The 10,969-nt window shown below is 39.3% G+C and overlaps 1 protein-coding gene across 9 annotated transcripts in view; it reads left to right on the top strand.

Annotated features, from left to right (window-relative positions):
• Positions 1 to 2,153: 2,153 nt before the first annotated feature.
• Positions 2,154 to 10,969, top strand: part of Zfp82 (ZFP82 zinc finger protein) — a 28,103-nt gene continuing 19,287 nt past the window's right edge. For 3 of the 9 annotated variants that reach the window (XM_040279473.2, XM_040279471.2, XM_021721221.3), the window contains exons 1-2: positions 2,154 to 2,353; positions 9,949 to 10,033. Coding sequence is in view for 7 of the 9 variants with exons in the window: in XM_040279471.2 (XP_040135405.1) it covers positions 10,025 to 10,033 (9 nt within the window). In the remaining 2 variants the exon portion in view is untranslated. Of the gene's footprint in view, positions 2,488 to 9,948; positions 10,034 to 10,969 lie in introns of all 9 variants that reach the window. The other 6 variants (XM_078033153.1, XM_021721219.3, XM_040279470.2 and 3 more) reach the window with 5 other exon arrangements.

The raw sequence follows: 10,969 nt of genomic DNA, 5'->3' as shown, positions 1-10,969 counted from the left end.
TGGATGAATATCCATTAATGAATATCCATTAATACATATGTTGTGAAATTTCTTTGATTATTCCTCATTTTTCTCATCCTCTTGTAGCTAATAAAATACCTTCTAATGTAATGCTGCACAATACTTAAAATATGCTAGTAATGTCTGAAATTTTAATATATTTCATAAGGTATTAGTTATAAGATGATAAATTCTCAGGTTTTACCATCATATATCTGCAAATAAAGATGATACACCCTTCTTACAATATTTACATCTGTTTTTTGTTTGATTTTTTTGTCTTTTTGCATGTTAAAGACCTGGTGACAGTGTTAGACAGGATTTTTTCTTTTCACTATATTTTCTTTTTTATGGACAGAAGGGTCAGTTTTTTAGGATTATTTCTGCTTCCTATTTTCATCCCTACTCATGTTTATATATCATAAGAGAAATGATTTATTGCCTTGTGAAATATGTTAAAACTTACACTACTCATAACTTCTTCGTGGTCCCTACAGCAGACTATGACTATGCCTACTCTGCTAGCTCAGTGCTCTTTATGCCAGAGGTGATCTCACCACACAAATTCTGTTATTTGGGACATTTTTCCTGGCTCTCTATCTTTGCCTGCTAAGATTTTCTATTGTGGGGAGCCACACTGAGTAACCTCGCCTTCCAATCCTGATGCACCAAGGGGATCTGAAAGATCACTGTACTCTGGCGCAGTAGTGCCATGACTTGTGACTTGGTCTCCCAAGTTACACTCACCTGTTCCCTTGCAGTCCTGCCCCTTCTGACCTTTTTTGGATAGAACTTTTTAGGAACAGGAGTCTCCCCAATAAAAGCTCACTTCTGAACGTGTTCCCTCTCTATTGTCAGTGACTTTCTCTTGCTCTCTCTTTTGGGGATCCTGAGGCCGAGAGCCAGGGAAGATTTCCTGAAGCTTGTGCAAAGGTAAATTGTGTCTGGGTTTTATTTGGTGTTCCTTAGTTCAGCTGCCCATGCTGGTTGGTGACAACATTCTGTGTGGAATCCAATATCCTTTGACTGAGTTCCTTATCTCCTCAATTAAACAAAAATTAGAACATATTGTTGGTAACCAATGTGTTTCCATTCTTATTAGAAATAAGACAAAGAGGGCTTAAGTAGACATTTCTATGTGTGTTACTTATACCTCTTTCCTCCTGATTTCTAGACTGAGAAATACAGCATTTTTATGTTTTTGAAAGAGGCAGCTTGAACTTGAAGTTAAAATGCACCTGGCTAAAAAAATCTTATTTTAAAAGTTATGCTCATTTGCATATTATACCCGTGATTATATGTAAAATAAATAAATAATTAAAAACATTTTCAAATCGAATCCTTCAGTATAATTGATGCTCCTTGCAGATGCAGCACTCCTCTCTCCATATCAGAGTTGAGGAGAACATGTATCTTGGTCACATCAAAATATCCAGATAGGCCAGGCACAAGGGCACAAACTGCAATCCCAGCGACTTGGGAGGCTGAGGCAAGAGGATACCAAGTTCCACGCCAGCCTCTGCAACTTAGTAAGACCCTGTCTCAAAATTAAATTTAAAAAATGGGCTGGGGTCATAGTTCAGTTGGTAGAGTGCCCCTGGGTTCAGTCCTCTGTACCACTTAAAAAAAAAAAAAAAAGAATTTCACATAGGAACACACCAGCGATGTGCACAGCAGGGACGACCTGACAAAGACAAACCTATCATAAATGTTCATAGTGAGTTACAGACAATTCCACAGAAACACGATCTCATGCACTCATTAACTCCTATTATCCCACAGACCCCCACATCACTCAGTCCTACAGAGCCCGACACACAATTCATAAAACCTCCCTCACATATGTAATTCTGGTTACCCCAGAAACACTGTCTCAATCTCAAACTACACAGGACGAATCACATCAGAACCACTCCAAGGGCAGACACAGCGCTTCCTTGGACAGAGCTCTTCAGCAGGCCGCACCGAGTGTCACGTTTTCAAACTTCACTACTTCATCAACACGCAGGCAGTCGGTCCCCGCCCCTCTCCACGCCCCGCCAGCACACGGTTTGAGACAAAGGACTGGGCAGCGCACCCTAGCAGGGGCGGAACTAGCTCCCAGGCTTACAGGGCGCGCCTGGGCCCGCCCCCTTTGTCCAGGCGCGCCTGCGCACTCAGCGCGCGCGGCTGGCCCTCCCAACAACCCCTGCGTGCGGCCCGTTAGGCCCCTTGGGCTGTAGACAGTTCCCGGCCGAGCGTCTTCGCTTGGGCTGGGCATCACCTTGAGACGTGTTTGGCGCCACAAGTGAGCAGTCCTGTCCCGGAGTGTCGGTCCTAGCCATTACGTAACAAAGGCGCTGCGGCGCGGGGGGTAAGGAGAGGGAAGGGAGGCACTGTATGGCGCTGCCTCGGGCCGCTGGTGAGAAGAGCGGTGTGGCTGTGTCGGTGGGCGTGACAGGACCTGGGTTTGGAGCCGGACTCGGAGCGGTTTTGAGCTCGGGACTGGTACGTGATGGCGTTTGACCCAATTGGATGCAAAGATTCTTGTGTGAGCCAAGTTGCTGTGGCCGTGGAGAGTATGACTGTGACCCCAGTGACATCTGCCGTATAGCCACACCCAACCCAGAGTAGTGAAATGGCCCCTCCAGTCATCTTCTGAGCGCCAGGGGAAAGACTCCCAGCTAAAGGGCTCTGACCTGATCTTGAGATAAGAATGTTAGAAGTCCACCAGTAGGGACTGGCTCCTGGGAGGACTCCCACCATATCACGTCCCGATGCGCGGACAGACTCCCACGCCCTCACACTCAGTTCTGGGGATGGGGGTCCAACTGCAGGTTTCAGAACCATAGTGCCTTCCAGGAAGCTATTATGAATTGCAGTCGAGCCCTGGGTATCCGTGACCCATGCCTTTCATGGGTACAGGGAAGATTTCTGAATTGGTGTGAATAGGTGAATAAGTGTAGGCGTGAGTGGGTAGAGGCATATGCGGTCGTGGCTCTGTGACCTCATTTAAACAGGCTGGGCTCCAAGAAAGGCCTGGATTTTAAGATTTCTTTCTTTCCCAGTTCTGCTGAACTTGTACGTCCCTCACGTGCCTCGAAGGAAAAGGAAAGAATTGTCGTTTACCGTTTAAAAGTCAAGGTCAAGGCGAATAGTTTCCCCTTGTTCTGTGAAGTGCATTTTTATTTTTTAGGACATAGGAACATTTGCTCCCTTCTCTCTCTCTCTCTCTTTTTATTTATTTTTGAGATACTGTGGTCTCTTCTTTTTAAAAGTTACCTTCATTGAACTGCTACCTAGGCTAGCTACCTAGTGCCTCTATGCGGGTATCCATTTGAAATGCTTTCAGTAATTCTGTCAGCTTTATTTTATTTTTTTAAAGTATTTTTAGTTGTAGATGGACATAACATCTTTTGTTTGTTTTTTATGTGTTGCTGAGGATTGAACCCAGTGCTTCACACATTTTAGGCAAGTGCTCTACCACTGAGCTTACATCAGCCTTGTGGGCTTTATTTTTATAATTATGAACTCTTAGAATAAGTAGATAATAAACATTAGCTCGAACAAAAATCCTTTTTAAAATATGTATAGATATTTTTTAAAATATTTATTTTTTAGTTTTAGGTGGACACAATATCTTAATTGTGCTGAGAATCGAACGCAGTGTATCACGCATGCTAGGCAAGTGCTCTACATCTGGGCTACAACCCCAGCCCTAGAATAAGAATTATTTAAAAAAATTTTTTTTTAGTTGTTGATGGACCTTTATTTTATTCATTTATTTATATGCAGTGCTGAGAATTGAACCCAGTGCCTCACACATGAGCTCTTCCACTGAGCCACAACTTCAGCCCTGAACAAGAATTTTTAACCAGGGTAATTTGAAACTATTTAAGTCTTTCAGCAGACTAAACACCCTATGAAACTGTATGTAAAAATTTTTTGTAGATGCTCGTTAATATGCCATTCTTTTGGAGACAAATTCTGTAATTTAATAAGGTTAACATGACCCCAGAAGATACACATCCATTGCCGTAAAATTAAAGATTGTAATATCTGAGAATGTTTAGTTTTTTGGTACTAGGGATTGAACGCAGGGCCTCATGCCATGGATGCTGGCCAAGTAGTCTAGCACTGAACTGCATCCTAAGCACCCCATCCACTTTTTTTTTTTTTTTTTTTTTAGAGCCAGGATTGAACCCAGGTGTGCTTAACCACAAGAGACACATTCCCAGCCCTATTTTGTATTTTATTTAGAGACAGGGTCTCACTGAGTTGCTTAGGCCCTCGCTAAGTTGCTGAGTCTCTCTTTGAACTCGTGATCCTCCTGCCTCAACATCCCAGCCATCAGGATTACAGGTGTGAGCCATCATCCCCGGCCCAAGCCCTTTTTGAAAATTTTTATTTTTGAGACAGGGTCTCACTAAGTTGCCTAGGCTGACCCTGAATTTGCTGTCCTCCTTCCTTAGCCTCCCTAGTAGCTGGCATGACAGGCATGCTCTCCCACCCTTGGCATGTATTATGTTCTTAACCTCATCCTATAAGGTATGTAGTTATTATTCGACAATTTATCCATGAGGAAGCAGAGACAATGAAGTTGTTACATGTCCAAATTCTCAGAGCTAATATAAATACATGACCAGTATCATTCCACATCATGTACAATCACAAGGATGAGAAGTTGTACTCCATGTATGTATAATATATGAAAGTACACCCTATTGTCATGTGTCATGTATATCTTTTTGTTGGTACCAGGATTGAACTCAGGGACACAGGATCACTGAGCCACATCCCCAGCCCTATTTTGTATTTTATTTAGAGAGAGGATCTCACTGAGTTGCTTAGTGCCCCGCTTTTGCTGACGCTGGCTTTGAACTCGTGATCCTCCTGCCTGGGATGTATATCTAAAAAGAATATTCAGGTGGTGCATGTCCACAATCCCAGAGGCTGGGGAGGCTGAGACAGGAGGATTGCAAGTTCAAAGCCAGCCTCAGCAATTTAGTGAGGCCCTAAGCCACTCAACAGGACCCTGACTCTAAATAAAATATAAAAAAGGATTGGGGATGTGGCTTAGTGCTTAAGCACTCCTGGGTTCAATCCCTAGTACAAAAATAAAATAAAAATACAAAAAATAACTGTCAGAGCTTAGACTCATATCCTGAATGCTGACAAGAAAGACTGTTTTTGATATATGAGAGTTTTCCTCCTCCTGACATTGTGCATATTCTTTGTGTGTGTGTGTGTGTGTGTGTGCGCACACACACACACATATTCTTTAGTCTATCATACCTAGTAATTTGTGAGGAATATCTTTCTTCATTAGTTAATATGGACCAGAGCCATCATCATTAATAATTGCCTAATGTGCTATTATATCATAAAACATAATTTATTCAACCTGTTGCCTATCATTAGGTGATTTTTGTTGTCATAAATTATTCTTTGATGAACTTCTTTTCATATACATCTTTGTTTACTTTTACATACATTTCATAAGGATAAATTTCTTTTTTCTTTCTTTTTTTTTTAAACTATTGAGCCATATCCCAGCTCTTTTTATTTTTTATTTTAAACAGGGTCTCACTGAGTTGCTGAGGCTGGCTTCAAACTTAAAATCCTCCCATCTCAGCCTCCCAAATTGCTGGGATTACAGGTGTGCACTGCTTCACCCAGCTGTGCCTTAAAGTTTTTATGCTCAGCCATGGATGCAGAGTGAGACAGAATGAGACAATTCAGCAGCTCTTTGGAGTGCATCATGACTAAAATGACTCAGAAGAAAGATAAATGTATTAGTCAAGAAATCATAAAAAGCAACATCATTGAAACAAGGCATTAGTTATGGTTAGTCATTCTGTAATAGGCAAAACTCCAATGTATGTAAACAAGCTTAGAAATCATAGTATAGATGTAGATATTGGGAACTAAAGTAAATATACATACACATAAATGTTTTTGTCCTGCCAAAACACAAATACACTACTTATAACTCTTTTATTATCTGGATTCTTCACTCAGTAAAATGTAGTAAGCATATTTAAGTTAAAGATATACATTATCATTTAAAATTATAATAGTTTTTTTTTCTTTTTTGCAAGACTGGGTATTGAACTCAGGGCCTCACAAGTGCAGTACAGCTAAGCTGTATTCCCATTCTTTTTTATTCTATAGGTGCTTTATGATTTATTTAATCTATTTCCTACTGAAGGACATTTGGGTTCTTTCCAACTTTTTCCCATTAGAAACAATGTCAGTATACTTTTACATACACCTTTGACCATGTGTATAATTATTTTCTTTAATCCCCCAAATCATGCATGCCAGGCTTCTCACACTGGAATTGAAATTCTGTGTTTCAGAGGCTAGAGTTGAATGAAAACTGGCTTTTGGTTAGAAAAATAAGGATTTCAAATGCAGCTTTGCTACATTCTCCCAGTGGTTTCAAATTTTCTGATTTATTGAATGGATAGAATATCATACTAAAGGGTTGGGGTTGTGGCTCAAAGGCCTAGTATGTGTGAGGCACTGGATTCGATTCTCAGCACCATATATGAATAATGAATAAAATAAAGGTCCATCAAAAACTAAAAAATATTTTTAAAAAGGATATCATACTAAATAGCAGTCCTGAAGATTCAGTTAAAACACCCATTACTTAGAAGTTTAGTTTTGTTTTAACCAAGGAGAAACCCTATGGCACTTTACCACCGAGCTGCATCCCTAGTCCTTTCTATTTTTTATTTTGAGGCAGAGTCTCACTAAAGTTGCCCAAACTGGATTGAACTTGTGATTCTCCTGCCTTAGCCTCCCAAATAACTGGGATTACAGGCATCTGTCACCACCCTTGTTGGAAGTTCTTTTTTTTTTTTTTTTAGAGTAGAAAATAGAAGGCTTTATTAAAGGACAGCAGAAAAGACTTCTCCCTGGAGGAAGAAGGGGACTGGAAAGCGGAAGTTCTTGATAGTTGGATATGTTTTATTGTCTAGTTATCCACACTTCTTCACTCTAGGTTGTGAGAAAGAGAATGGTAAATGAAGTCAGCAGGAAAACAGTATGGGTAATTCTCATTGAAAATAGGATGAGCCCAAAGGATTTTGGAAGCTGTTGTCCTGGCTGCTGACAGGCTGGGCTGCCAGTGCCTCAGTTTTGCAGTGGTAATGGCCATCAGGCTTAATCCTTATGACTCAATCAAAACTCTTTCTCACCATCATTAATATAAAACCTGTGTGAATATTCATTTTCAACACAAACAAAATCAAGCTAAATCTCATGTAAGATCCTTTCAGGATGTCTCCACATTAAGCCTTGCTTGCTTACCTAAAAAGCTTGTCCTTCTTTATTTCTTCCTTTGAGACAAATCATTCTTCAGATTATCCCCTTCTCATTATTTAAAGCTCTCATCATCAGGCCCATCACTTTGCTTTCGCAGAGACCTGTGAATGAAAGCTGGCTTTTGGATAGAAAATTTTCAGAGCACATTTCCAGAATTTTCCAGAATTTAGGAGACATTTGAAGATTCCAAGCAAGGTCACACTTGGGGCCCTCCACTACTCATATATAGAGAGACATCATTTCTATGGCTTCTAGCAGGTAATTTGTAGAGGAAATTCATGAAGAAAACTGATATCTACAGATTAGGCATTCATAGAATCAACCATCCTGGTATTTAAAACATTCAAAACATTGAATCTGTCCTGAAACATGTAAGGACTGATTTCTTTTTATTATTCCTTAACTGATATAGTATAACAATTACTTATCTTGTATTGGGCATTATAGGTAATATGAGATTAATTTAAAGATTACAGGAGGAGGTACGTAGGTCCTATGCAAATATGACACCACTTTATTTAAAGGACTGAGCATCCATGGATTTTGGTATCTAAGGAGGTCCAGGAACCAATTCTCCAGAGATACCAAGTAGAGACAATATACACTATAGTTCTAAGTATTATTGCTAATTCTCAATACAGGATAGTTTATACAAATATAAAAGGAAAAAAATTTTTTTTTGAGCTGGAATTGTGTCTCAGTGGCAGAGCCTTTGCCTAGCATGTGTGAGGCACTGGGTTTGATTCTCAGCATCACACATAATAGATAAAGGCTTGTTGATAACAAAAAAAAATTTAAAAAAAGGAAATTTTTTCTTGAGTTTGTAATTCTAGAGACTGCAAAACTCAGAAGAAGGATAATGCACTAATCACCAGGGAAATGCAAAGTCACCATGAAATATCACCTCACCCCAGTAAGCATGGCTACTATAAAAAATACTAAAAATAACAAATGTTGGTGAGTGAGGATATGGAAAAAAGGGGATCCTTGCACATTGCTGATGGGAATGTAAAAGAGTGCAGACTTTATGGAAAACATTTTGGAGGTTCCTCAAATAATTAAAAATAGAACAACCATATGATCCAGTATTCCTACCAGAGGGTATATATCCAAAGGAAATGAAATTAGTATGTCATAGAAACACTCGTGCTCCCATGTTCATTGCAGCATTATTTACCATAGCCAAGATATAAAGTCAATCTAAATGTTCATCATCTAATAAATGGGTAAATAATACATACATATGCACAGTGAAATATTATTCAATCATAAAAATTCAAATCCTCTCACTTGCAACAACATGGATGGAACTGAAGATCATATATTAAGTGAAATAATCCATGCACAGAAAGATTACTTGCATGATCTTACACACATGGCATTTTAAAAAGCTGATCTCATAGAAATTGAGAATACAGAGGTGGTCACTAGAAGATTGGGAGTGGGAAGGGACAGGAAAATATTGACTAATGGGCTCTGAGTTACAGTTAGATAGGAGCAGAAGTTCTGGTGTGACTTTAGATAAAAATAATGTATTGTAGATTTCAAAAAGATAAAAAAAAAGGATTTTAAAAAGTTTTCACCATGAAGAAATGTTGTATACTTAAAAGAAAAATATGCTTAATATGTTTTAACCTTTGTATAAAGCAAACATGTATCAAAACATAACATGGTACCTCATTGATATATACAATTTGCAAGTTTTGTGTATCAATTAATAAAATAATATGCCAGGTACAGTGGTGCATGCCTGTAATCCCAGAAGCTCAGGAGGCAGAGGCAATAGGATTGTGACTTCAAAGCCAGCCTCAGCAAAAAGCAAGGTGCTAAAGCAACTCAGTGAGACCCTGTTTCTAAATAGAATACAAAACAAGGCTGGGGGTGTGACTCAGTGATTGAGAGCCTCTGAGTTCAATTCCTAGTACTAAAAAAAAAAAGGATACATGTGTGTATGTGTAGTCAAAAAATAGGGATAATAAAGATGATTAAATTTTTAGTACTTCAAGACATGAGCCCAAGTATTTTGAATGAAGAAGAAACAAGACCTATAACTTTGCATTGCCAACTAATTAAACCATCTCAGCCTAGTGGGCATCCTTAGTCTCCCAAAGACCTATTAAAAACTAAGAAAGTTAAGATTTTTCCCCTCCATTATGATCCACCCTGACCTCATTTTTAGATCATTTCAACTTTTTCTTCTCAGTTACAATCTTTCCTCCAAATCTGGATCCTAAAAGGATTTGTAAATGCCACTGTCCAGCTTCAACAACTAGAGGTAAAGGAAATATTGTAAGGAAATGCTGATTTTTTTCCATCTTCTTATTTGTCAGATTTTGTCAGCTTTTGTTGTTGTTGTTTTTGTTGTTATTATTACTGAATTTCTCTTTTTATATCTAGTGAATCCAAGCAGGGTTGTCAGACTTTGAAGGAGACTCTGGTTTAGATCATGTGGCCTCTTATCAGCCATGAAATTTAAGAGAGATTAGATTTATCTAGACTTTCTCAGTTCTCCTTGTAAGTATATATCTGTGTGTGATGGAGAGATCAGAAGAGGGAAAAAAGTCATAGTAACTCACATCATTTGGGGAGTTCTAGGGTGTATCTCAGCTCGTGTCCTTGTTTTCCTCCTCCTAGTTCTGGCCTCTGTGGATTCTACTCCCCTGGCAAACAAACCCCAAGGAGGACTTATCATTTCTTGAATTACTAAATCATGGCCCGGGTAAGTTACTGCTTATTTCTCTTTCTGGAAATATTACTTTTATGTTTAGATCCTGTGAACATTTCTTTTCTGAAACTTCCCACCTATCAAAGCCACATCCAGGAACTTTCTCCTAGTTCTAAATTCAGTGAGGGATGAAGCTAAATATCACAATGCTATGAAACCTTTTTTCCCAATCATTGTGTATTATTCGAACAAATCCTTTAGTATCTCCTATATGTGTCAGTCTTCTGCTAAAAGCTGTGATGACACAGAAATGAAGTTGCTCACAGGAGATATTTTACCATCCCTTCTGAGTTGATGAGAGAAGATAGGTCTATTTAACCACTTGTAGGAAAATTATGAGCTTTTCTATTCTTGAGTTTTCCAAGTATATAAGATTTGCTGTTGTTTGGCTTCATCCTCAGTATGTGGGGAGGCACACTAGGGGCTGGGGTTGTGGCTCAGTGGTAAAATGCTTGCCTAGCATGCACGAGGCACTAGGTTCAATTCTCAGTACCATATTAAAAAAAATTAAGATATTGTGTCCACTTACAACTAAAAAATAAATATTAAAAAAAGAGTTGCACGCTAATGGCCAGGCGCAGTGGCACACACCTGTAATGCCAGCAGCAAGGGAGGCTGAGACAGGAGGATCGTGAGTTCAAGCCTAGCCTCAGCAACTTAGCAAGGCTTCCACAGCTTAGTGAGACCCTGTGTTAAAATAAAAAATAAGGATTGGGGATGTGGCTCAAGCGGTAGTGCGCTCACCTGGCATACGTGGGGTGCTGAGTTCGATCCTCAACACCACATAAAAATAAAGATATTGTATCCACCTCAAACTAAAAAATATTTAAAAAATAAATAAAAAATAAAAAGGGGCTGGGAATGTGACTCAGCTATAAAGGGCCCCTGCATTCAATCCCCAGTACCGAATCTGTCATGCCAGGCATGGTG

The sequence above is a fragment of the Ictidomys tridecemlineatus genome, chromosome 15 (genome assembly GCF_052094955.1).
Source record: "Ictidomys tridecemlineatus isolate mIctTri1 chromosome 15, mIctTri1.hap1, whole genome shotgun sequence".
NCBI classification, from domain to species: Eukaryota; Metazoa; Chordata; class Mammalia; order Rodentia; family Sciuridae; genus Ictidomys; species Ictidomys tridecemlineatus.
Note: the sequence above shows the minus strand (reverse complement) of the source record. Positions and strands in the feature narration are given on the sequence as shown.